Raw genomic sequence first — 27,829 nt, 5'->3', positions numbered from 1 at the left:
AATTTTAAACAAGGAAATATCGAGTGATTGTGTGGCTAAAGGCTAAAGCTTCCCACCTCCATCTTTCTACTTTGACTTCTCCATTATTAATTGAACAAATTGCAGAAGATTAAGCAACACAGATGTCCAGAATACTGTGTAATTGCTACATGAAAATCAGCTTGACCGTCGGCCCCCCATTCCTGCAAATGTCTCATTAAAGACAATAAGGGGACTGACAAAGAAGTTCTGATTGGTCCCTTGAGATACTAGGTTTTTCTGTTGTATCTGCGCGGTTGTGTGGTAGTTGCTAGGTCCTGCCATGCGCGTAACAGCTTACTTACGGATGTAAATGTAAAGCATATCAGCTAGCACAGGGGTAGGGAACCTAGGGCTCTAGAGCCAGATGTGGCTCTTTTGATGACAGCACATGGCTCTCAGATAAATCTTAGCTGACATTGCTTACCACGATAAGTAATTAATTATTCAGCTGGTAATCACAGTGTCAAATATAACATTAAAAATACAAACCATTCTCATTCTCATCCATCCGGTTTTTACCGCACCTGTTCAAGAAGTCGGATTAATGGTAAGAAGTATTTTATTTATTTTAGGTTAGCCTCAGAATAACAATGTTATTAAAAAGAATAAGAGACGTATTATACTCTAAAAATGGCGATCTTTCTTAAAATGCACGCATGTAGTTGTTTCCAGTGTTAAAAAAATATATAAATATGGCTCTCACGGATATACTTTTATGGATATTTGGCTTGTATGGCTCTCTCAGCAAAAAAGGTTCCCGACCCCTGACCTAGGAACTCCAAAATTATTATAAGCTCAGTTTGGACCAAAATTTAGTTACTGGGTTTTGCCTTTGGACGGGAGAAATGGCTGGGGAGAGGGAAGTCTGGGCTTCCCTGCTTAGGCTGCTGCCCCCGCGACCCAACCTCAGATAAGCGATGATGGATGGATGGATAATAAATATTGATAAAATCTGGTCCGGACAGAGTGCCCGCAAATTTTTAATATGCGGACATGTTTTTTATTTCTATTAATGTACACATGCTAAAAGCGCAATTTCAATGATGATGATGTGCATTTATTAGAAAAAAAAAAAAGAATGAAGATTATATGACAAGCAAAAAAAATGCTTGTTTATTTCAACTATAACCCCTAAAATTGGCTGTGAGGCTATAAAGTGTGCTTTATTGGATGAATCAAACAATGTAATAAATAGATTACTCAATGACTAAAATAATGAAGAGTTGCATCGTGGGAAGTACTATTATATGTGAATAAAAGTTTGTAAGTTATCTTAATACGTGAATAAAAGTTTGTAAATTGTTTTAATGCATGAATAACAGTTTGTAGATTATTTCTATACGTGAATAAAAGTTCGTAGATGATTTTTATACATGAATACAAGTTTGAAGATGACTTATGCGTGAATAAAAGTTTGTAGATCATGTTTATATGTGAATAAAAGTTTGTAGATGGCTTTTCTATGTGAATAAAAGTTAGTAGATGATTTTTCAATGTGAATAAAAGTTAGTAGATAATTTTTATATGTGAATAAAAATGTATAGATTACTTTTATATGTGAATAAACGTTTGTAGATTACTTTTATACACGAAAAAAAGTTTGTAGATTAATTTTATACCTGAATTAAAGTTTGTAGATAACTTTTATATGTGAATACAAGTTTAAAAATCATTTTTATATGTGGATAAAAGTTTGTAGATGACTTTTATACATGAATAAAAGTTTGTAGATTATTTTTATACGTGACTCAAAGTTTGTAGATAACTTTTGTATGTGAATAAAAGTTTGTAGATTATTTTTTTATACGTGAATACGTTAGATCATTTTTAAGGTGAACAAAAGTTTGGAGATTACTTTTATACGTGAATAAAAGTTTGTAAATCATTTTTATGTGAATAAAAATTTGTACATTACTTTTTTAAAAGAATCAAAGTTTGTATATGATTTTTTTATACGTGAATAAAAGATTGTATATGACTTTTATATGTGAATAAAGGCTTGTAGATGATTTTTATACGTTAATAAAAGTTAGTATATGATTTTTCTACGCTAATAAAAGTTAGCGGACGATTTTTCTAAAAGAATAAAAGTTTGTAGATGATTATACAGGTGAATAAAAGCTAGTAAAAAAATAATTGCAGTCGAGCGGAAGCAAACAAACAAATAGCCAGTGACATTTGGAAGAGGAGGAGGAGGTACGCTTGTTGTTTGCTAAAAATCGTCACATGTCGCCACCGGCGTTTCCACGACGACCGTGGAGGAGCTGTTAAAAGAAAACAACATAATTCTCGGGGATTAAACCTTTTCTGCCGTCGTATGTTGCTTGCAGCCAGCCTGGCTCCACCGACGCATAAACTGCAGGAGATCAGCATGTCAGGTCACTCTGATCCTCTCTCTCACACACACACACACGCACGCACGCACGCGCGCGCACGCACACGCACACACACACACAAACACAAAAACACACAAACACACACACACACACACACGAACAACACTGGCCACAATGGAGATGAAACACTTTTGTAAAAAAAACAAAAAAGATGTTGTGCTGCCATGTATTATATACATATATATATATATATATATATATATATATATATATATATATATATATATATATATATATATATATATATATATATATATATATATATATACAGTGGGGCAAAAAAAGTATTTAGTCAGCCACCGATTGTGCAAGTTCTCCCATTTAAAATGATGACAGAGGTCTGTAATTTTCATCATAGGTACACTTCAACCAGGAATTCACATTGTAGGAATTTTAAAGAATTTATTTGTAAATTATGGTGGAAAATAAGTATTTGGTCAACTATTCAAAGCTCTCACTGATGGAAGGAGGTTTTGGCTCAAAATCTCACAATACATGGCCCCATTCATTCTTTCCTTAACACGGATCAATCGTCCTGTCCCCTTAGCAGAAAAACAGCCCCAAAGCATGATGTTTCCACCCCCATGCTTCACAGTAGGTATGGTGTTCTTGGGATGCAACTCAGTATTCTTCTTCCTCCAAACACGGCGAGTTGAGTTTATACCAAAATGGATACATGGATGATACAGCAGAGGATTGGGAGAATGTCATGTGGTCAGATGAAACTAAAATAGAACTTTTTGGTATAAACTCAACTCGTCCTGTTTGGAGGAAGAAGAATACTGAGTTGCATCCCAAGAACACCACACATACTGTGAAGCATGGGGGTGGAAACATCATGATTTGGGGTTGTTTTTCTGCTAAGGGGACAGGACAATTGATCCGTGTTAAGGAAAGAATGAATGGGGCCATGAATCGTGAGATTTTGAGCCAAAACCTCCTTTGAAACCCTTATTTGCAACCATAATTTACAAATAAATTTTTTAAAATTCTTAAAATGTGAATTCCTGGATTTTTTTGTACTCTGTCATCATTTTAAGCGGGAGAACTTGCACAATCGTCGGCTGACTAAATACGTTTTTGCCCCACTGTGTGTATATATATATATATATATATATATATATATATATATATATATATATATATATATATATATATATATATATATATATATATATATATATATATATATATACATATATATATATATATATATATATATATATATATATACATATATATACATATATATACTGTATATATATATATATATATATACATATATATATATATATATATATATATATATACATATATATACATATATATATATATATATATATATATATATATATATATATATATATATATATATATATATATTAAAAAAAGAGCTGTGATGTTTTCTCATAAACGATGTGCAACATTTTTTTGTATTTGGCAGCAGTGAGCAGACATGATGTGTTCCATGTGCAGGTCGCTGTGACCGCCTCCTTCTCCCTCCTTCCTCCTCCTCCTCCCCCCTCCTCTTCCCTCCTCCTCGCCGCCAAGGCAGTCAAGTCACTGGAAGGCCAATAAAATATCAAAGTTGTTTGGCATTTTTCTATCTCACTGAAAACTGACTTGGAACTAGATGTCCTCACATGACCTGCTGATGATGATAATAACCATGTACATGTGTGTGTGTGTGTGTGTGTGTGTGAGTGTGGGTGTTCTTGTATTTCTACCCTTCTTGACACATCAAGAAGGAAAAGTAGCTTCCATATGAGGTGTAAACAAGTTAGGAGATAAATCATGGTCCCAATACGGAGAACCATTGCATCTAATAGAGAGTCAAATACTAGACTCCGTGAACCTTGCTCCAAAGTCTGGATTTTTTTGTTGTTTTAATGTGCATACAAAAGTAAGGATTGACCGGTGCAAAGGCACCAATATTTGATAAAAAAAAGGGCTAAAAAGGACTTCCCTATTCATCCTTGAAAAATCCGCCTGGTAAACAGTTAATTGTACGACTTTCGGTGCTGACGTAAGACAACCCGCGTCCCATATGTGACCGTAGGATGAACAAATACACTACGCTACTACGACCATAGTGGCCATTAACAGTTAGCGTCTACATCCGTGTTGCCCAAAGTGCGGCACAGGGGCCATCTGTGGTCCGTGACTCCTTTGTCATCAGCCTTACGCATATTACAAAATACGAAAATTGAGATCTCATTTACACCCCTTCTGGTGAAATCTATCAAAATGAAGGGTGGTCCCAAAAAGGAGGGATTTTTCTAATGGACTGTGTGTCGCTTTTAAAAGTGCGCCCGCCCACTGGTCAACATATGAAATAACAAGTGTGTGTAAAAAAATTTAAGTGCTCCCCCTCTGGCCAACATATGAAATAACAAGTGTGTGTAAGAAGTTGAAATGCGCCCCCTTTGGCCAAAATTAATAAAATAAATATGTATATCGAGACATACTGTAATAACTTCAAGTGAATTATGAAGATTAAAAAACCATTACAAACAAAAAAATAAAAACGAAAAAAATAAATAACTATAACTGAAAGCAGTCTTTTTCACAAAATGTGTCGGCTTTTTTCTTATAAAATTGGGAACAATTTCTCCTATTATTTCTGTTTCTGTAATGTTGCAATATTTTCTCGTAAAATTATGACTTACACATGTACAATTATTACTTTTTGATGCAAAATGGTGACTTGTGTCAGATAAAATTCTGACTTGTATCACGACATTGCCAAATATTTTGGTTTTCTTGTTAAACGGTGACATTTTTGGAGTACAATTATGACTTTTGTCATAATTTTGCCAAGTAAAATTCAGATTATTATTATAATATTGCCCAAATTTTACAGTTTTCTTTACGACTTTTTTTTGATAAAATTGCCAACATTTTAAGCTTTTCTTGTAAAATTGCGACCGTTATTGAGTAAAATTCCAACATTTATCATAATATTGCACATATGAACAGTTTTTTTTGTAAAATGTTGACTTGCTTTGAATAAAATAGACTTATATTATAACACTGCCAAAATTCTACGGATTTTCTTGTGAAATTGTGACCTTTTTCCTGTGAAATTCCAACTCATTTGCATAGTATGTATATATTATTAATGTAGTAAATACACTTCTTTATATATCTAGAAAGGGTGGTCCTAAAGCGGTAGGTATTTTTCAGAGGTCTCAAGAAGGTAACAAATACAAGAAAATGTGTGTGTGTGTTGAAGTACCAATGATTGTCACACACACACTAGGTGTGGTGAAATTTGTCCTCTGCATTTGACCCATCCCCTTGATCACCCCCTTGTGCAGTAAGGGGAGCAGTAAGGAGCAGCGGTGCCGCGCCCGAGAATCATTTTTTGGTGATTTAACACCCAATTCCAACCCTTGATGCTGAGTGCCAAGAAGGGAGGTAATGGGTCCCATTTTTATAGTCTTTGGTATGATTCGGCTGGGATGTGAACTCACAACCTCCCGACCTCAGGGCGGACACTCTAACCACTAGGCCACTGAGTAGGTGTGTGTGTGTGTGTGTGTTCGTGTGTGTGTGTTCGTGTGTGTGTGTGTGTGTGTGTGTGTGTGTGTGTGTGTACGTGTGTGTGTGTGTGTGTGTGTGTGTGTGTGTGTGTGTGTGTGTGTGTGTGTGTGTGTGTGTGTGTGTGTGTGTGTGTGTGTGTGTGTGTGAGACATATTTTCCTCTCTGGCCTTCAACTCCAGTCATGCAGGCTCCTTCTTGTTGTATTCTTGTATTCATTTCTACCATCGGAGTATTTACTGTACTACTCTAGTACACTAGTACTAGAATTGTATTCATCCTGCTGTAGTACAATGTACAAGTGAGAGTAGTATTGTACTACTATAGTACTGTAGTACAATGTACATTTGAGAGTAGTATTGTACTACTATAGTACTGTAGTACAAGGTACATGTGAGAGTAGTATTGTAATACTATAGTACTGTAGTACAATGTACATTTGAGAGTAGTATTGTACTACTATAGTACTGTAGTACAATGTACATGTGAGAGTAGTATTGTAATACTATAGTACTGTAGTACAAGGTACATGTGAGAGTAGTATTGTAATACTATAGTACTGTAGTACAATGTACATTTGAGAGTAGTATTGTACTACTATAGTACTGTAGTACAATGTACATGTGAGAGTAGTATTGTACTACTATAGTACTGTAGTACAAGGTACATGTGAGAGTAGTATTGTAATACTATAGTACTGTAGTACAATGTACATTTGAGAGTAGTATTGTACTACTATAGTACTGTAGTACAATGTACATGTGAGAGTAGTATTGTAATACTATAGTACTGTAGTACAATGTACATTTGAGAGTAGTATTGTACTACTATAGTACTGTAGTACAATGTACATGTGAGAGTAGTATTGTACTACTATAGTACTGTAGTACAAGGTACATGTGAGAGTAGTATTGTAATACTATAGTACTGTAGTACAATGTACATTTGAGAGTAGTATTGTACTACTATAGTACTGTAGTACAATGTACATGTGAGAGTAGTATTGTACTACTATTGTACTGTCGTACAAGGTACATGTGAGAGTAGTATTGTAATACTATAGTACTGTAGTACAATGTACATGTGAGAGTAGTATTGTACTACTATAGTACTGTAGTACAATGTACATGTGAGAGTAGTATTGTAATACTATAGTACTGTAGTACAATGTACATTTGAGAGTAGTATTGTACTACTATAGTACTGTAGTACAATGTACATGTGAGAGTAGTATTGTACTACTATTGTACTGTAGTACAAGGTACATGTGAGAGTAGTATTGTACTACTATAGTACTGTAGTACAAGGTACAAGTGAGAGTAGTATTGTACATGTGAGAGTAGTATTGTACTACTATAGTACTGTAGTACAATGTACATGTGAGAGTAGTATTGTACTATTATAGTACTGTAGTACAATGTACATGTGAGAGTAGTATTGTACTACTATAGTACTGTAGTACAAGGTACATGTGAGAGTAGTATTGTAATACTATAGTACTGTAGTACAATGTACATTTGAGAGTAGTATTGTACTACTATAGTACTGTAGTACAATGTACATGTGAGAGTAGTATTGTACTACTATTGTACTGTAGTACAAGGTACATGTGAGAGTAGTATTGTAATACTATAGTACTGTAGTACAATGTACATTTGAGAGTAGTATTGTACTACTATAGTACTGTAGTACAATGTACATGTGAGAGTAGTATTGTACTACCATAGTACTGTAGTACAATGTACATGTGAGAGTAGTATTGTACTACTATAGTACTGTAGTACAATGTACATTTGAGAGTAGTATTGTACTACTATAGTACTGTAGTACAAGGTACATGTGAGAGTAGTATTGTACTACTATAGTACTGTAGTACATGGTACATGTGAGAGTAGTATTGTAATACTATAGTACTGTAGTACAATGTACATTTGAGAGTAGTATTGTACTACTATAGTACTGTAGTACAATGTACATGTGAGAGTAGTATTGTACTACTATTGTACTGTAGTACAAGGTACATGTGAGAGTAGTATTGTACTACTATAGTACTGTAGTACAAGGTACAAGTGAGAGTAGTATTGTACATGTGAGAGTAGTATTGTACTACTATAGTACTGTAGTACAATGTACATGTGAGAGTAGTATTGTACTATTATAGTACTGTAGTACAATGTACATGTGAGAGTAGTATTGTACTACTATAGTACTGTAGTACAATGTACAAGTGAGAGTAGTATTGTACTACTATAGTACTGTAGTAGAATGTACATGTGAGAGTAGTATTGTACTACTATAGTACTGTAGTACAATGTACATGTGAGAGTAGTATTGTACTACTATAGTACTGTAGTAAATGTACATGTGAGAGTAGTATTGTACTGCTATAGTACTGTAGTACAATGTACATGTGAGAGTAGTATTGTACTAGTATAGTACATGTGAGAGTAGTATTGTACTACTATAGTACTGTAGTACAATGTACATGTGAGAGTAGTATTGTACTACTGTTGTACTGTAGTACAAGGTACATGTGAGAGTAGTATTGTACTACTATAGTACTGTAGTACAAGGTACAAGTGAGAGTAGTATTGTACATGTGAGAGTAGTATTGTCCTACTATAGTACTGTAGTACAATGTACATGTGAGAGTAGTATTGTACTACTATAGTACTGTAGTACAATGTACACATGTGAGTAGTATTGTACTACTATAGTACTGTAATACAATGTACAAGTGAGAGTAGTATTGTACTACTATAGTACTGTAGTAGAATGTACATGTGAGAGTAGTATTGTACTACTATAGTACTGTAGTACAATGTACATGTGAGAGTAGTATTGTACTACTATAGTACTGTAGTAAATGTACATGTGAGAGTAGTATTGTACTGCTATAGTACTGCAGTACAATGTACATGTGAGAGTAGTATTGTATTACTACAGTATATGTGAGAGTAGTATTGTACTACTATAGTACTGTAGTAAATGTACATGTGAGAGTAGTATTGTACTGCTATAGGACTGTAATAAAATGTACATGTGAGAGTAGTATTGTACTACTATGGTATTATAGTACAATGTACACGTGGGAGTAGTGTTGTACTACTATAGTACTGTGGTACAATGTACGTGTGAGAGTAGTATTGTACTACTATAGTACAAAGTACATGTGAGAGTAGTATTGTACTACTATAGTACTGTAGACCAATGTACATGTGAGAGTAGTATTGTACTAATATAGTACTGTAGTACAATGTACATGTGAGGGTAGTATTGTACTACTATAGTATTGTAGTACAAAGTACATGTGAGAGTAGTATTGTACTACTATTGTACTGTAGTACAATGTACATGTGAGAGTAGTCGCGTACTACTATGTATTATTGTACAATGTACAACGTGTGAGTAGTGTTGTACTACTATAGACCCGTAGTACAATCTACATGTGAGAGAAGTATTTTACTAATATAGTACTGTAGTAAAAAGTAGATGTGAGAGTAGTATTGTACTACTATGGTATTATAGTACAATGTACACGTGTGAGTAGTATTGTACTACTATAGTACTGTAGTACAATGTACATGTGAGAGAAGTCTTGTACTATTTTAGTACTGTAGTACAATGTACATGTGAGAGTAGTATTGTACTACTATAGTACTGTAGTACAATGTACATGTGAGGGTAGTATTGTACTACTATATTATTGTAGTACAAAGTACATGTGAGAGTAGTATTGTACTACTATAGTACAAAGTACATGTGAGAGTAGTCGCGTACTAGTATGGTATTATTGTACAATGTACAACGTGTGTGTAGTGTTGTACTACTATAGACCCGTAGTACAATGTACATGTGAGAGAAGTATTTAACTAATATAGTACTGCAGTACAAAGTAGTAGTGAGAGTAGTATTGTACTACTATGGTATTATAGTACAATGTACACGTGTGAGTAGTATTGTACTACTATGGTACTGTAGTACAATGTACATGTGAGAGTAGTATTGTACTACTATAGTATTGTAGTACAAAGTAAATGTGAGAGTAGTATTGTACTACTATAGTACTGTAGTACAATGTACATGTGAGAGTAGTATTGTACTCTTACAGTACTGTAGTACAAAGTACATGTGAGAGTAGTCATGTACTACTATGGCATTATAGTACAATGTACACGTGTGAGTAGTGTTTTACTACTTTAGTACCGTAATACAATGTACATGTGAGAGTAGTATTGTACTACTATAGTACTGTAGTACAATGTACAAGTGAGAGTAGTATTGTACTACTATAGTACTGTGGTACAATGTACATGTGAGAGTAGTATTGTACTACTATAGTACTGTAGTAAATGTACATGTGAGAGTAGTATTGTACTGCTATAGTACTGTAGTACAATGTACATATGAGAGTAGTGTTGTATTACTATAGTACATGTGAGAGTAGTATTGTACTAATATAGGACTGTAATACAATGTACATGTGAGAGTAGTATTGTACTACTATGGTATTATAGTACAATGTACACGTGTGAGTAGTGTTGTACTACTATAGTACTGTGGTACAATGTACGTGTGAGAGTAGTATTGTACTACTATAGTACAAAGTACATGTGAGAGTAGTCGCGTACTACTATGGTATTATTGTACAATGTACAACGTGTGAGTAGTGTTGTACTACTATAGTCCCGTAGTACAATGTACATGTGAGAGAAGTATTTTACTAATATAGTACTGTAGTACAAAGTAGATGTGAGAGTAGTATTGTACTACTATGGTATTATAGTACAATGTACACGTGTGAGTAGTATTGTACTACTATAGTACTGTAGACCAATGTACATGTGAGAGTAGTATTGTACTAATATAGTACTGTAGTACAATGTACATGTGAGGGTAGCATTGTACTACTATAGTATTGTAGTACAAAGTACATGTGAGAGTAGTGTTGTACTACTATAGTACTGTAGTACAATGTACATGTGAGAGTAGTCGCGTACTACTATGTATTATTGTACAATGTACAACGTGTGAGTAGTGTTGTACTACTATAGACCCGTAGTACAATGTACATGTGAGAGAAGTATTTTACTAATATAGTACTGTAGTAAAAAGTAGATGTGAGAGTAGTATTGTACTACTATGGTATTATAGTACAATGTACACGTGTGAGTAGTATTGTACTGCTATAGTACTGTAGTACAATGTACATGTGAGAGAAGTATTGTACTCTTACAGTACTGTAGTACAAAGTACATGTGAGAGTAGTCATGTACTACTATGGCATTATAGTACAATGTACACGTGTGAGTAGTGTTTTACTACTTTAGTACCGTAATACAATGTACATGTGAGAGTAGTATTGTACTACTATAGTACTGTAGTACAAAGTACATGTGAGAGTAGTATTGTACTACTATAGTACTGTAGTACGAAGTACATGTGAGAGTAGTATTGTACTACTATAGTACTGTAGTACAAAGTACATGTGAGAGTAGTATTGTACTACTATAGTACTGTAGTACGATGTACATGTGAGAGTGGTATTGTACTACTATAGTTCTGTAGTACAATGTACATGTGAGGGTAGTATTGTACTACTATAGTATTGTAGTACAAAGTACATGTGAGAGTAGTATTGTACTGCTATGGTACTGTAGTACAATGTACATGTGAGAGTAGTATTGTACTACTATAGTACTGTATTACAATGTACATGTGAGAGTAGTATTGTACTACTATAGTATTGTAGTACAAAGTACATGTGAGAGTGGTATTGTACTACTATAGTACTGTAGTACAAAGTACATGTGAGAGCAGTATTGTTCTACTATAGTACTGTAGTTCAAAGTACATGTGAGAGTAGTCGCATACTACTATGGTATTATAGTACAATGTACACATGTGAGTAGTGTTGTACTACTATAGGACCATAGTACAATGTACATGTGAGAGTAGTATTGTACTACTATAGTACTGTAGTACAAAGTACATTTGACAGTAGTATTATACTACTATAATAGTGAAGTACAATGTACATGTGAGAGTAGTATTGTACTACTATAGTACTGTATTACAATGTACATGTGAGAGTAGTATTGTACTACTATAGTATTGTAGTACAAAGTACATGTGAGAGTAGTTTTGTACTACTATAGTACTGGCGTACAAAGTAGATGTTAGAATAGTAGCTTACTATTATAGTATTTAAGTACAATGTACATGTGAGGGTAGTATTGTACTACTATAGTACTGTAGTACAATGTACCTGTGAGAGTAGTATTGTACTACTATAGTACTGTAGTACAATGTACATGTGAGAGTAGTATTCTATTACTATAGTACTGTAGTACAATGTACATGTGAGAGGGTTAGTTGTAAAGGTGCAGAAAGAAAAGAAAAGAAGTGAAAGTGTAAGTGTTTAAAAACTCACCGTTGCTCAAGTGCGCCCCTTGGGGGAAACTCAGCTCATGGTCATGATCTGCCTCACACGAGTACACCGCCCTGGCGTCTCTGTAACACACCATAAGTACTTCTTTTTAACGTGTACGACTCACACACTACTTCTTCCATGTAAATATATATATATATATATATATATATATATATATATATATATATATATATATATATATATATATGTGTGTATATATATATATATATATATATATATATATATATATATATATATATATTATACACACAAAGTACTTATTTCAAATGTATATAACTCCCAGAGTAATTAATTAAAAGATACACTACTCACTACTCTGGATGGATGGATGGACTACTCATAAAGTACTCATAAAGTACTTCTTTCAAATGTATATTAATCACCAAGCACTTATTTTGAATATATATTTCTTACGAAGTACTTGTTTTAAATAAACACTACTTACAATGTCCTTATTTTAAAATCGATACTACTCACGAAGTACTTTCAAATAGATACCAATCAAAATTACTTATTTGAAATAGGTACAACACATAAAATAAAACACTATTGTGTGTGCGTATGTATATGTATGCGTGTGAGTGTGTTTGTACTGTATGTATATGTATGTATGTACGTACTGTTTGTATGTGTGTACGTTTTTTGAACGTGTATATGAATACGTGTGTATATACTGTATATGTATATGTGTGTGTGTGTGTGTATGTATGTTTATACAGTATGTACGTGTGTGTGTACGTGTTTGTGTGTGTATGTACAAACCCTGTTTCCATATGAGTTGGGAAATTGTGTTAAATGTAAATATAAACGGAATACAATGATTTGCAAATCCTTTTCAACCCATATTCAGTTGAATATGCTACAAAGAGAACATATTTGATGTTCAAACTGATAAACATTTTTTTTTTTGCAAATAATCATTAATTTTAGAATTTGATGCCAGCGACACGTGACAAAGAAGTTGGGAAAGGTGGCAATAAATACTGATAAAGTTGAGAAATGCTCATCAAACACTTATTTGGAACATCCCACAGGTGTGCAGGCTAATTGGGAACAGTTGGGTGCCATGATTGGGTATAAAAGCAGCTTCCATGAAATGCTAAGTAATTCACAAACAAGGATGGGGCGAGGGTCACCAATTTGTAAGCAAATCGTCGAACAGTTTTAGAACAACATTTCTCAACGAGATATTGCAAGGAATTTAGGGATTTTACCATCTACGGTCCGTAAAATCATCAAAAGGTTCAGAGAATCTGGAGAAATCACTGCACGTAAGCGACGATATTACGGACCTTTGATCCCTCAGGCGGTACTGCATCAAAAACTGACATCAGTGTGTAAAGGATATCACCACATGAGCTCAGGAACACTTCATAAAACCACTGTCAGTAACTACAGTTGGTTGGTATATCTGTAAGTGCAAGTTAAAACTCTACTATGCAAAGCAAAACCCATTTATCAACAACACCAAGGAACGCCGCTGGCTTTGTGGGCCCGAGCTCATCTAAGATGGACTGATCCAAAGTGGAAAAGTGTTCTGTCGTCTGAAGAGTCCACATTTCGAATTATATTTGGAAACTGTGGACGTGGTGTCCTCCGGAACAAAGAGGAAAATAACCATCCGGATTGTTATAGGCGCAAAGTTCAAAAGCCAGCATCTGTGATGGTATGGGGGTGTATTAGTGCCCAAGGCATGGGTAACTTACACATCTGTGAAGATTAATGCTGAATGGTCCATACAGATTTTGGAGCAACATATGTTGTCATGTCAACGTTATCATGGACGCCCCTGCTTATTTCAGCAAGACAATGCCAAGCCACGTGTTACAACAGCGTGGTTTCGTAGTAAAAGAGTGTGGGTACTTTCCTGGCCCGCCTGCAGTCCAGACCTGTCTCCCATCGAAAATGTGTGGCGCATTATGAAGCGTAAAATACGAGAGCGGAGACCCCGGACTGTTGAACGACTGAAGCTCTACATAAAACAAGAATGAGAAAGAATTCCACTTTCAAAGCTTCAACAATTAGTTTCCTCAATTCCCAAACGTTTATTGAGTGTTGTTAAAAGAAAATGTGATGTAACACACTGGTGAACATGCCTTTTTCCCAACTACTTTGGCACATGTTGCAGCCATGAAATTCTAAGTTAATTATTATTTGCAATAAAATAAAGTTTATGAGTTTGAACTTCAATTATCTTGTCTTTGTAGTGCATTCAACTGAATATGGGTTGAAAAGGATTTGCAAATCATTGTATTCCGTTTATATTTACATCTAACACAATTTCCCAACTCATATGGAAACGGGGTTTGTAGTATGAGGTTACGGTTTATTGTGAAGTGATAATGTTTAGGTTATTATTTCATAGTGAAATGATAGTATTTAGGTTATTGTTTTATTGTGAAGTGGTCGTATTTAAGTTATTATTTTATTGTGAAGTAGTAGTATTTAGGTTATTTGCTTATCGTGAAGTGCTAGTATTTAAGTCATTATTTTATTGTGAAGTGCTAGTATTTAGGTTAGTGTTTTATTGTGAAGTGGTAGTATTTAGGTTATTATTTTATTGGGAAGTGATAGTATTCAGGTAATTAGTTTTATTGTGAAGTGCTAGTATTTAGGTTAGTGTTTTATTGTGAAGTGCTAGTGTTTAGGTTATTATTTTATTGTGAAGTGGTAGTATTTAGGTTATTATTTTACTGTGAAGTAGTAGTATTTAGGTTATTGCCTTACAGTGAAGTGCTAGTATTTAGGTTATTATTTTATTGTGATGTGCTAGTATTTAGGTTAGTGTTTTATTGGGAAGTAGTAGTATTTAGGTTATTTGATTGGGAAGTGATAGTATTCAGGTTATTATTTTATTGTGAAGTGCTAGTATTTAGGTTAGTGTTTTATTGGGAAGTAGTAGTATTTAGGCTATTATTTTATTGTGAAGTGCTAGTATTTAGGTTATTATTTTATTGTGAAGTGCTAGTATTTAGGTTAGTGTTTTATTGGGAAGTAGTAGTATTTAGGTCATTATTTTATTGTGAAGTGCTAGTATTTAGGTTATTATTTTATTGTGATATGCTAGTATTTAGGTTGGTGTTTAATTGGGAAGTAGTAGTATTTAGGTTATTTTATGCTGAAGTGCAAGTATTTAGGTTTTGTTATGGTGAAGTGCTAGTATTTAGGTTATTTTATTGGGAAGTGATAGTATTCAGGTTATTATTTTATTGTGAAGTGCTAGTATTTAGGTTATTATTTTATTGTGAAGTGGTAGTATTTAGGTTATTATTTTATTGTGAAGTAGTAGTATTTAGGTTATTGCCTTATAGTGAAGTGCTAGTATTTAGGTCATTATTTTATTGTGAAGTGTTAGTATTTTGGTTAGTGTTTTATTGGGAAGTAGTAGTATTTAGGTTATTATTTTATTGGGAAGTGATAATATTCAGGTTATTATTTTATTGTGAAGTGCTAGTATTTAAGTTAGTGTTTTATTGTGAAGTGGTAGTATTTAGGTTATTATTTTATTGTAAAGTGGTAGTATTTAGGTTATTATTTTATTGGGAAGTGGTAGTATTCAGGTTATTATTTTATTATGAAGTAGTAGTATTTAGGTTATTGCCGTATAGTGAAGTGTTAGTATTTAGGTTGTTTTATTGTGAAGTGGGAGTATTTAGGTTATTGCCGTATAGTGAAGTGTTAGCATTTAGGTTGTTTTATTGTGAAGTGGGAGTATTTAGGTTATTGCCGTATAGTGAAGTGTTAGTATTTAGGTTGTTTTATTGTGAAGTGGGAGTATTTAGGTTATTGTTTTATTGTGAAGTGATAGTATTTAGGTCAGTGTTTTATTGTGAAGTGGCAGTATTTAGGTTATTGTTTTATTGTGAAGGGAGTGGTGTACCTTCCTGTTGGAGCAGGCTGCTGAGCTGAGGTGTTGTCAAAAAGCTGAGTTCTGGCAGCAACCCTGTCAGGGAATAGGAGGGCAACAATACTTAGAACATAGTATTAGTACTACATAATACATCTAGTATTAGTACTACATAATACATCTAGTATTAATACTACATAATACATCTAGTATGAGTAGTACATAGTACATATAGTATGAGTAGTACATGTTAAATGAAGTGTAAATGTAGTACATGTTAAATGTAGTATAAATGTAGTACACATTTAATGTAGTATACATGTAGTACACGTTAAATGTAGTATAAATGTAGTACACATTTAATGTAGTATACTTGTAGTACATGTTAAATGTAGTATAAATGTAGTACACATTTAATGTAGTATACATGTAGTACACGTTAAATGTAGTATACATGTAGTACATGTTAAATGTAGTACACATGTAGTACACGTTAAATGTAGTATACATGTAGTACATATTAATGTACTAGATGTATAATACATGTGAATGTAGAATAAATGTAGTACATGTCAAATGTAGTATACATGTTGTGTAAGTAAATGTAGTACACATGTAGTACATGTAAATGTAGTATAAATGTTGTACAAGGCAAATGTAGTATACATGTAGTAATATTAGTAGTATATCGAGACAGGAAGGAGCATTGTTACAGAAGGTCTACAATGCCCTAGGAAGTTCTAGAAAGTCCTAGGAGGTGGTGTACTAGAATGTCCAGGAAGGTTGTGTACTAGAAGATAATAGAAAGTAAGGTGGTGTATATATGAAGGTCCTAGGAGGGCCTGGAAGGTCACAGGAGGTTTTACAATGTCCTAAAAGGTGGTGTACTGGAGGGTCCTAGAGTGTGGTGTACTAAAGGTCCTAGAAAATTGAGTACTAGAAGATACTAGAAAGTAAGGTGGTGTACGAGGTCCTAGTGGGTGGTGTAATGGAAGGTCCTAGGAGGTGGTGTACTATAATGTCCTAGGAGGTTGTGTACTAGAAGATAATAGAGAGTAAGGTGGCATATAAATTAAGGTCCTAGAAGGGCCGGGACGGTCTAACAGGTCCTAAGGGGGGCTTAGAAGGTCACAGGAGGGACTAAAATATCCTAGGAGGTGGTGTACTAGAGGGTCCTAAAAGGTGGTGTACTAAAAGGTCCTAGAAAGTTGTGTACTAGAAGATACTAGAAAGTAAGATGGTGTACTAGGTCCTAGTGGGTGGTGTAATGGAAGGTCCTAGGATGGGCTAGCAGGTCCTAGGAGGTGGTGTACTATAATGTCCTAGGAGGTTGTGTACTAGAAGATAATAGAGAGAAAGGTGGTGTATATATGAAGGTCCTAGGAGGGCCTAGGACGGTCTAGCAGGTCCTAAGGGGGGCCTAGAAGGTCACAGGAGGGACTAGAATGCCCTAAAAGGTTGTGTACTACAGGGTCCTAGAGGGTGGTGTACTAAAGATCCTAGTAAGTTGTGTACTAGAAGATACTAGAAAGTAAGGTGGTGTACGAGGTCCTAGTAGGTGGTGTAATGGAAGGTCCTAGGAGGTGGTGTACTATAATGTCGTAGGGGGTTGTGTACTAGAAGATAATAGAGAGTAAGGTGGCGTATATATGAAAGTCCTAGGAGGGCCTAGGATGGTCTTAACAGGTCCTAAAGGGGACTTAGAACGTCACAGGAGGTACTAGAATGTCCTAGACGGTGGTGTACTAGGGGTCCTAAAAGGTGGTGTACTAAAAGGTCCTAGGAAGTTGTGTACTAGAAGATACCAGAAAGTAAGGTGGTGTACTAGGTCGTAGTGGGTGGTGTAATGGAAGGTCCTAGTATGGCCTAGAAGGTCCTAGGAGGTGGTGTACATGAATGTCCTAAGAGGTTGTGTACTAGAAGATAATAGGGAGTAAGGTGGTGTATATATGAAGGTCCTAGGAGGGCCTAGGACGGTCTAGCAGGTTCTAAGGGGGGCCTAGAAGGTCACAGGAGGGACTATGATGTCCTAGAAGGTGGTGTACTAGAGGGTCCTAAAAGGTGGAGTACTAAAAGGTCCCAAAAAGTTGTGTACTAGAAGATACTAGAAAGTATGGTGGTCTACTAGGTCCTAGTGGGTGGTGTAATGGAAGGTCCTAGGATGGCCTAGGAGGTCCTTGGAGGTGGTGTACTATAATGTCCTAGGAGGTTGTGTACTAGAAGATAATACAGGGTAAGGTGGTGTATATATGAAGGTCCTAGGAGGGCCTTGGACGGTTTAGCAGGTCCTAAGGGGGACGTAGAAGGTCACAGGAGGGACTACAATGTCCTAGAAGGTGGTGTACTAGAGGGTCCTAAAAGGTTGTGTACTAAAAGGTCCTAGAAAGTTGTGTACTAGAAGATACTAGAAAGTAAGGTGGTGTACTAGGTCCTAGTGGGTGGTGTAATAGAAGGTCCTAGGATGGCCTAGCAGGTCCTAGGAGGGCCTCGAAGGTCGGAGGAGGAACTATAAGGTCCTAGAACAGGGGTAGGGAACCTATGGCTCGCGATCCAGATGTCCCTGGTAAATCTGAGCTGACATTGCTTGACACGATAAGTAATGAATAATCCATCCATCCATTTCCTACCGCTTATTCCTTTTCGGGGTCGCGGGGGGCGCTGGCGCCTATCTCAGCTGCAATCGGGCGGAAGGCGGGGTAAGTAATGAATAATTCCACTTGTAATCACAGTGTTAAAATTAATTTTCAAAATATAAAACATTCTCAAGCCTTTTTAGTCCATCCATCCTTTTTTATACCGCACCTGTTCAAGAAGTTGCGTTAATGGTAATAAGTTATTTATTATTGGTTAGGGTGGGGCATGCCCTCCTGGGGATTCTTCAGACCACCAAACATTGACATGAGAGCCTGTTTTAGGGTTCCAATATTGTTTTTGTTTTTTCAATAAGTCTCTCAGTTGCTTTCCAGCAATTGTCTTTTTCTCTTTCGTCCTTTCTCGCGCTCTGGCTCCAGCCCCAACCCCGTCTCTTCTCCTGGCTGCTGCTTATAACACAGCCACAGGTGATTAGATAACAAGGCCCAGGTGGGCCATCTACGCATTTGTCGCTGATTTCGAGGCCGGTCCTGGCAACAACCCGCTTCGCTGCAGGCTCGCAGGCCACGCCCCTCCACAGTTAGCTTCAGAATAACAATGTTATTACAAAATATAAGAGACCTATTATAAATGTTGGTCTTGCTTAAAAATGCAGGTGTTTAGTTGTGTTTAGTGTTAAAAAAAAATATGGCTCTTACGAAAATACATTTTAAAATATTTGGCTTCTCGGCTCTCTCAGCCAAAAAGGTTCCCGAACCCTGTCCTAGGTGGTGTACTAGAGAAAACATCAATTCTTCATCCTGGCACCAATATTGTGGATTGTTTGGCCAGAGGTGGACCGACAGAAGGAGAACTTTCCTTCCTCCACTATTAGCTGCTCCTTCACGGGCGCCATCACAGGCGTTATTACAAGCATGCACTCGACCCTGCAGGCACCTCGACCTCTGATTCGCGGGGGAGAAGAAGAAGAGGATAAGAAGGAGGAAGAGATAAGGAAGGAGAAGAGGATAAGGAGGAGGAAGAAGATGTGCTGCCAGGTCACACCAACCTGAGATCAGCAGAAAGAAGAAATCAAATCCAAGCTAACTTTATTTCCACTTGATTGATGAACATATGAATATTCATATTTCTGCATGACCATGTTGGAACATGTGAACCTTCTCTTTGAAGAACATGTCACCTTCACGCTGCTCAACTTCCTCTGATTGAGACTACAAATTAGAATATGAAAATATACAGGTTCCATATGATTTAGTATATCAGGTAGAAATTACACAGACTATATGACAAAACATACTAGATTGTAATGCAAGATGTTTTTATTTTATTTATTGTAAAAGGCCAATATATGTACATCCATCCATCCATCCATCCATTTTCTACCGCTTATTCCCTTTCGGGGTCGCGGGGGGTGCTGGCGCCTATCTCAGCTACAATCGGGCGGAAGGCGGGGTACACCCTGGACAAGTCGCCACCTCATCGCAGGGCCATATATGTATGTACATACCTACCCTTATATAAACACATATACAGTACATGCATACAGTACATATATACACACATGTATACATATATACACACATATGAATGTATACATATATACACACAAATGTATACATAAACATACATGTACACATACATATACACATATACTGATACATATACAAACCCCGTTTCCGTATGAGTTGGGAAATTGTGTTAGATGTAAATATAAACGGAATACAATGATTCGCAATTCATTTTCAACCCATATTCAATTGAATGCACTACAAAGACAAGATATTTGATGTTCAAACTCATACAATTTTTTTTTTTTCTTTTGCAAAAAATAATTAACTTAGAATTTCATGGTTGAAACACGTGCTAAAGTAGTTGGGAAAGGGCATGTTCACCACTGTGTTACATCACCTTTTCTTTTAACAACACTCAATAAACGTTTGGGAACTGAGGAAACTAATTGTTGCAGCTTTGAAAGTGGACTTCTTTCCCATTCAGTCGTTCAACAGTCCGGGGTCTCCGCTGTCGTATTTTACGCTTCATAATGCACCACACATTTTCGATGGGAGACAGGTCTGGACTGCAGGCGGCCAGGGAAGTACCCACACTCTTTTTTTACGAAGCCACCCTGTTGCAACACGTGCTGAATGTGGCTTGGCATTGTCTTGCTGAAATAAGCAGGGGCGTCCATGAAAAAGACGGCGCTTAAATGGCAGCCACGCTGTTGTAACACTTGTCTTGCTGAAATAAGCAGGGGCATCCATGATAACCTTGCTTGGATGACAATATATGTTTCTCCAAAACCTGTATGGACCATTCAGCATTAATGGTGCCTTCACAGATGTGTAAGTTACCCATGCCTTGGGCACTAATACACCACCATACCCTCACAGGTGCTGGCTTTTGAACTTTGCGCCTATAACAATCCGAATGGTTATTTTCTTCTTTGTTCTGGAGGACACCACGTCCTCTGTTTCCAAATATAAGTTGAAATGTGGACTCGTCAGACCACAGAACACCTTTCCACTTTGCATCAGTCCATCTTAGGCGAGCTCGGGCCCAGCCAAGCCGGCGGCGTTTCAAGATATTGTTGATAAATGGGTTTGGCTTCGCATAGTAGAGATTTAACTTGCACTTACAGATGTAGCGACCAACTGTAGTTACTGACAGTGGTTTTATGAAGTGTTCCTGAGCCCATGTAATGATATTTTTGACACACTGATGTCGGTTTTTGATGCAGTACCGCCTGAGGGATCAACAGTCCGTAATATCATCGCTTACATTAAGTGATTTCTCCAAATCCTCTGAACTTTTTGATGATTTTACGGACCGTAGATGGTAAAATCCCTAAATTCCTTGCTATAGCTCGTAGAAAAATGTTATCCTAAAACTGTTCGACAATTTGTTTACAAAGTGGTGACCCTCGCCCCATCCTTGTTTGTGAATTACTTAGCATTTCATGGAAGCTGCTTTTATACCCAATCATGCCACCCACCTGTTCCCAATTAGCCTGCACACCTGTGGGATGTTCCATATAAGTGTTTGATGAGCATTCCTCAACTTTATCAGTATTTATTGCCACCTTTCCCAACTTCTTTGTCACGTGTTGCTGGCATCAAATTCTAAAGTTAATGATTATTTGCAAAAAAAGCTGTGTTTATCTGTTTGAACATCAAATATGTTGTCTTTGTAGCATATTCAACTGAATATGGGTTGAAAATGATTTGCAAATCATTGTATTCCGTTTGTATTTACATCTAACACAATTTCCCAACTCATATGGAAATGGGGTTTGTACACATACACATTTACATATACTTATACACATGTCCATGCATACATACACAAACTTATACACATAATCTTACATATACAGTATACGTATAAATACATATATATATACACATTCATGTAATGACAATAAATGTATACGTATACAGTACACACACACACACACACACACACACACACACTTAAAAACATCTATAAACATATACATACCGGTATATAGATTTTAACATACATACACACATATACACATACACACAAATACATAGACATACAGTATATTGCTAAAAGTATTTGGCCACTCATCCAAATGTTAAGAATCAGGTGTCCTAATCACTTGGCCCGGCCACTGGTATATAAAATCAAGCACTTAGGCATGGAGAATGTTTCTACGAACATTTGTGAAAGAATGGGCCACTCCTGAGTGATTTCCAGCGTAGAACTATCAGAGGATGCCACCTGTGCAACACATCAAGTCGTGAAATTTCTTCGCTCCTAGTTATTCCAAAGTCAACTGTCGGCTTTATTATAAGAAAAGTGAAGAGTTCAGGAACAACAGCAACTCAGCTACCAAGTGGTAGGTCACATAAACTGACAGAGAGGGGTCAGTGGAGGAATTGTGGTTTGGGTTGTTTTTCAGGAGTTGGGCTTGGCCTCTTAGTTCCAGTGAAAGGAACTTTGAATGCTCCAGGATACCAAAACATTTTGGACAATGCTCCTAACCTTGTGGGGACAGTTTGGAGCAGGCCCCTTCTTCTTCCAACATGACTGTGCAGCATTGCACAAAGCAAGGTCCATAAAGACATGGATGACAGAGTCTGGTGTGTATGAACTTGACTGGCCTGCACAGAGTCCTGACCTGAACTCGATAGAACACCTTTAGGAAGGCCAGGTTTTCTCCACCAACATCAGTGTATGACCTCAATGCGCTTTTGGAAGAATGGTGTAAAATTTCTATAAACACACTCCACAACCTTGTGGACAGCCTTCCCAGAAGAGTTGAAGCTGTAATAGCTGCAAAAGGTGGACCCTCATCATATTGAACCCTATGGGTCAGGAATGGGATGGCACTTCAAGGTCATATGTGAGTCAAGGCAGGTGGCCAAATACTTTTGGCAATATAGTGTACATGCATACATACACATATATGTATATACAAATACATACATTAAAATACATACATGTATACACATATACTTATACATTCACATACATACATACATAAAACTTGATTTACTTACATTGAGCCTGGTCTATGGTATACGGTGCTGGCCAGAGCTCCACCCCTTCGTGGAACGTTCATCTGGGGCGGGAGCAGCGGGTGCTCAGTGGGTTCGATGGTGTCGACGAGAGGTTGGAAAGACCCCGAGCAGCTCCTGTGGCCTTGATGGAGAGTCAAATACATTTATCAAGAAGGATTGTGAGGACCTCCATCCAGGTGTTTACCTTCAGACCCCTGCAGAGATGTGAGGAGGTCAGGTGGTCCATCAGCCTTTGGGGCCTTAGCTCTGACGGTGACCTCTGACCCTGTGACTGTTGGCCCCACCTCCATGGCGCTGGACTCGGAGCGTGACGGCAGCGAGTTCTTCACCTGAGCGCAGGACCCAGTGTCCATCTTGGAGGAGGAGCCATGTTCTGAGGAGTGTGAGGACCAAGACTCCATGTTGACTGGTGGTTTGATGCAGTTATCACCTGGACCACAAAGGGGCAGCAGAAGGTCACAGTTGACACATGGACAAATACTTCTAAAGAAATACACCCAATTATATCCAAATACAACACTAGTACTTCTAAAGAAATACACACAGTAATACCCAAATACAACAGTAGTACTTTTAAAGAAATACACACAATTATATCCAAATACAACAATAGTACTTCTAAAAAATACACACAGTAATACCCAAATACAACAGTAGTACTTTTAAAGAAATACACACAATTATATCCAAATACAACACTAGTACTTCTAAAAAAATACATACAGTAATACCCAAATACAACACTAGTACTTTTAAAGAAATACACACAATTATATCCAAATACAACAATAGTACTTCTAAAAAAATACACACAGTAATACCCAAATACAACACTAGTACTTCTAAAGAAATACGCATAATACTATCCAAACATAACACTAGTACTTCTAAATAAATACACACAATAATATCCAAACATAACAGTAGTATTTCCAAAGAAATACACACACTAATAGCCAAATATAACAGTAGTACTTCTAAAAAAACACACACAATAATATCCAAATATAACATTAGTACTTCTAAAAAAATACACACAATAATATAAAATATAACACTAGTCCTTCTAAAGAAATACACACAGTAATATGCAAATACAAAAGTAGTACTTCTACAATAAACACAATAATATCCAAAGATAACACTAGTACTTCAAAAGAAATACACCTAATGCTATCCAAATCTAAAACTTGTACATCTAAATAAATACACACAGTAAATATCCAAATATAACACTAGTACTTCTAAAGAAATACATCTAATACTATCCAAATACAACAGTAGTACTTCTACAAGAAATACACACAATAATATCCAAATGTAACACTAGTACTTCTAGATAAATAAACCTAATAATATCCAAATCTAACACTAGTACTTCTAAGCACATACGCTCAGTAGTATCCAAATATAACAGTAGTACTTTTAAAAAATACATCTAATATTCACCAAATATAATACTAATACTTTTAAAGAAATAGTCACAGTATTATCAAAATACAACACTCGTACTTCTAAAGAAATACACACAATAATATAAAATATAACACTAGTACTTCTAAAGAAATACACACAGTATTATCCAAATATAAAAGTAGTACTTCTACAATAAACACAATAATATCCAAATATAACACTAGTCCTTCTAAAGAAATACACCTGATAATATCCAAATATAAAAGTAGTACTTCTACAATAAACACAATAATATCCAAATATAACACTAGTCCTTCTAAAGAAATACACCTGATAATATCCAAATCCAAAACTTGTAATTCTAAATAAATACACACAGTAAATATCCAAATATAACACTAGTACTTCTAAAGAAATACATCTAATACTATCCAAATACAACAGTAGTACTTCTACAAGAAATACACACAAAAATATCCAAATGTGACACTAGTACTTCTAGAGAAATAAACCTAATAATATCCAAATCTAACACTAGTACTTCTAGAGAAATAAACCTAATAATATCCAAATCTAACACTAGTACTTCTAAGCAAATACGCACAGTAGTATCCAAATATAACAGTAGTACTTTTAAAAAATACATCTAATATTCACCAAATATAATGCTAGTACTTTTAAGGATATACTTACAGTATTATCAAAATACAACACTCGTACTTCTAAAAAAATACACACAATAATATAAAATATAACACTAGTACTTCTAAACAAATACACTCAGTAAATATCCAAATATAACACTAGAACTTCTACAAGAAATACACACACTAATATCCAAATATGACACTAGTACTTCTAAAGAAATAAACCTAATAATATCCAAATCTAACATTAGTACTTATAAGGAAATACACACAGTAGTATCCAAATATAACAGTAGTACTTTTAAAAAATACATCTAATATTCACCAAATATAACGCTAGTACTTTTAAAGAAATACTTACAGTAATATCAAAATACAACACTCGTACTAAAGAAATACACCTTATAATATCCGAATATAACAAAAGTACTTCGAAAAAAATACACACAATAATATACAAATATAACACTAGTACTTCTAAAGAAATACACTCAGTAAATATCCAAATATAACACTAGAACTTCTACAAGAAATAAACACAATAATATCCAAATATGACACTAGTATTTCTCAAGAAATAAACCTAAAAATATTCCGATCCAACACGAGTACTTCTAAAGAAATACACACAGTAAATATCCAAATATAACACTAGTACTTCTAAAGAAATACATTTATTCATATCGAAATATAAGAGTAGTACTTCTACAAGAAATACAAACAATAATATCGAAATATAACAATAGTAATTCTAAAGAAATAAACTTAATAATATCCAAATCTAACACTAATACTTTTAAAAAAATACTCACAGTAATATCAAATACAACGGTCGTACTTCTAAAGAAATACACACAATAATATCCAAATATAACAGTAGGACTTCTAAAGAAATACACACAATAATATCCAAATATAAAACAAGCACTTCTAATTTAAATACACACAATAACATCCAAATATAAAAGTCATACTTTTAAAGAAATACACACAGAAAATATCCAAATATAACAGCAGTACTTTTAGAGAAATACACACAATAATATCCAAATATTAACACTAGTAATGTTTAGTTTTCAGGGTTACAACAAAGACTTCTGACCAAACGCAGCACAGAAGGGGTCCTACAAGTGTCCCCTGGGGGACACCACAGATGACAGGGGGTCTAACAAGTGTCCCCTGGGGGACACCGCAGACCATAAGTGGTCCAACAAATGTCCCCTGGGGGACACCACAGATGATAAGGGCTCCAACAATTGACCCCTGGGGGACACCACAGATGACAAGGGGTCCAACAATTGATCACTGGGGGGCACTACAGATGATAAGGGCTCCAACAATTGACCCCTGGGGGACACCACAGATGACAAGGGGTCCAACAATTGATCCCTGGGGGACACTACAGATGATAAGGGGTCCAACAATTGATCCCTGGCGGACACCACATATGATATGGGCTCCAACAATTGACCCCTGGGGGACACCACAGATGATAAGGGCTCCAACAAGTGACCCCCTGGGGGAAACCACAGATGATAAAGGGTCCAACAATTGACCCCTGGGGGACACCACAGATGATAAGGGCTCCAACAAGTGACCCCCTGGCCCCTGGGGGACACCACAGATGATAAGGGGTCCAAAAAGTGACACCCTGGGGGACACCATAGATAATAAGGGGTCCAACAAGTGACCCCTGGGGGACACCACATATGATAAGGGGTCCAACAAATGACCCCCTGGGGGCCACAAAGATGATAAGGGGTCCAACAAGTGACCCCCTGGGGGACACCACAGATGATAAGGGGTCCAACCAGTGACCCTGGAGGACACCAAAAATGATAAGGGGTCCAACAAGTGACCCTGGGGGGAACCACAGATGACAAGGGGTCAAACAAGTATCCTCTGGGTGACACCACAGACCATAAGGGGTCCAACAAGTGACCTCCTGGGGGACACCATAGATAATAAGGGGTCCAACAAGTGACCCCGGAGGGACACCACAGATGATAAGGGATCCAACAAGTGACCCCCTGGGGGACACATCAGATGATAAGGGGTCCAACCAGTGACCCTGGAGGACACCACAAATGATAAGGGGTCCAACAAGTGACCCTGGGGGGAACCACAGATGACAAGGGGTCAAACAAGTATCCTCTGGGTGACACCACAGACCATAAGGGGTCCAACAAGTGACCTCCTGGGGGACACCATAGATAATAAGGGGTCCAACAAGTGACCCCGGAGGGACACCACATATGATAAGGGGTCCAACAAGTGACCCCTAGGGGACACCACAGATGATAAGGGCTCCAACAAGTGACCCCCTGGGGGACACCACATATGATAAGGGGTCCAACAAGTGACCC

At 36.2% G+C, this 27,829-nt stretch overlaps 1 protein-coding gene across 1 annotated transcript in view; it reads right to left on the bottom strand.

The window, feature by feature from the left end:
• Positions 1-2,045: 2,045 nt before the first annotated feature.
• The window catches only part of LOC133537436 (rho GTPase-activating protein 42-like), a 183,122-nt gene continuing 157,338 nt past the window's right edge, over positions 2,046-27,829 (bottom strand). Inside the window, exons 21-25 of the mRNA XM_061878443.1 lie at positions 23,585-23,830; positions 23,380-23,521; positions 16,295-16,357; positions 12,394-12,473; positions 2,046-2,377 (exon numbers count right to left, since the gene is read on the bottom strand). Of these exons, the coding sequence (XP_061734427.1) occupies positions 2,289-2,377; positions 12,394-12,473; positions 16,295-16,357; positions 23,380-23,521; positions 23,585-23,830 (620 nt within the window). The 3' untranslated portion in view covers positions 2,046-2,288. The remainder of the gene's footprint in view (positions 2,378-12,393; positions 12,474-16,294; positions 16,358-23,379; positions 23,522-23,584; positions 23,831-27,829) is intronic.

Source organism: Nerophis ophidion, linkage group LG18 (assembly GCF_033978795.1).
Source record: "Nerophis ophidion isolate RoL-2023_Sa linkage group LG18, RoL_Noph_v1.0, whole genome shotgun sequence".
Lineage (NCBI taxonomy): Eukaryota > Metazoa > Chordata > Actinopteri > Syngnathiformes > Syngnathidae > Nerophis > Nerophis ophidion.
This window is presented reverse-complemented; position numbering and strand designations above follow the sequence as displayed.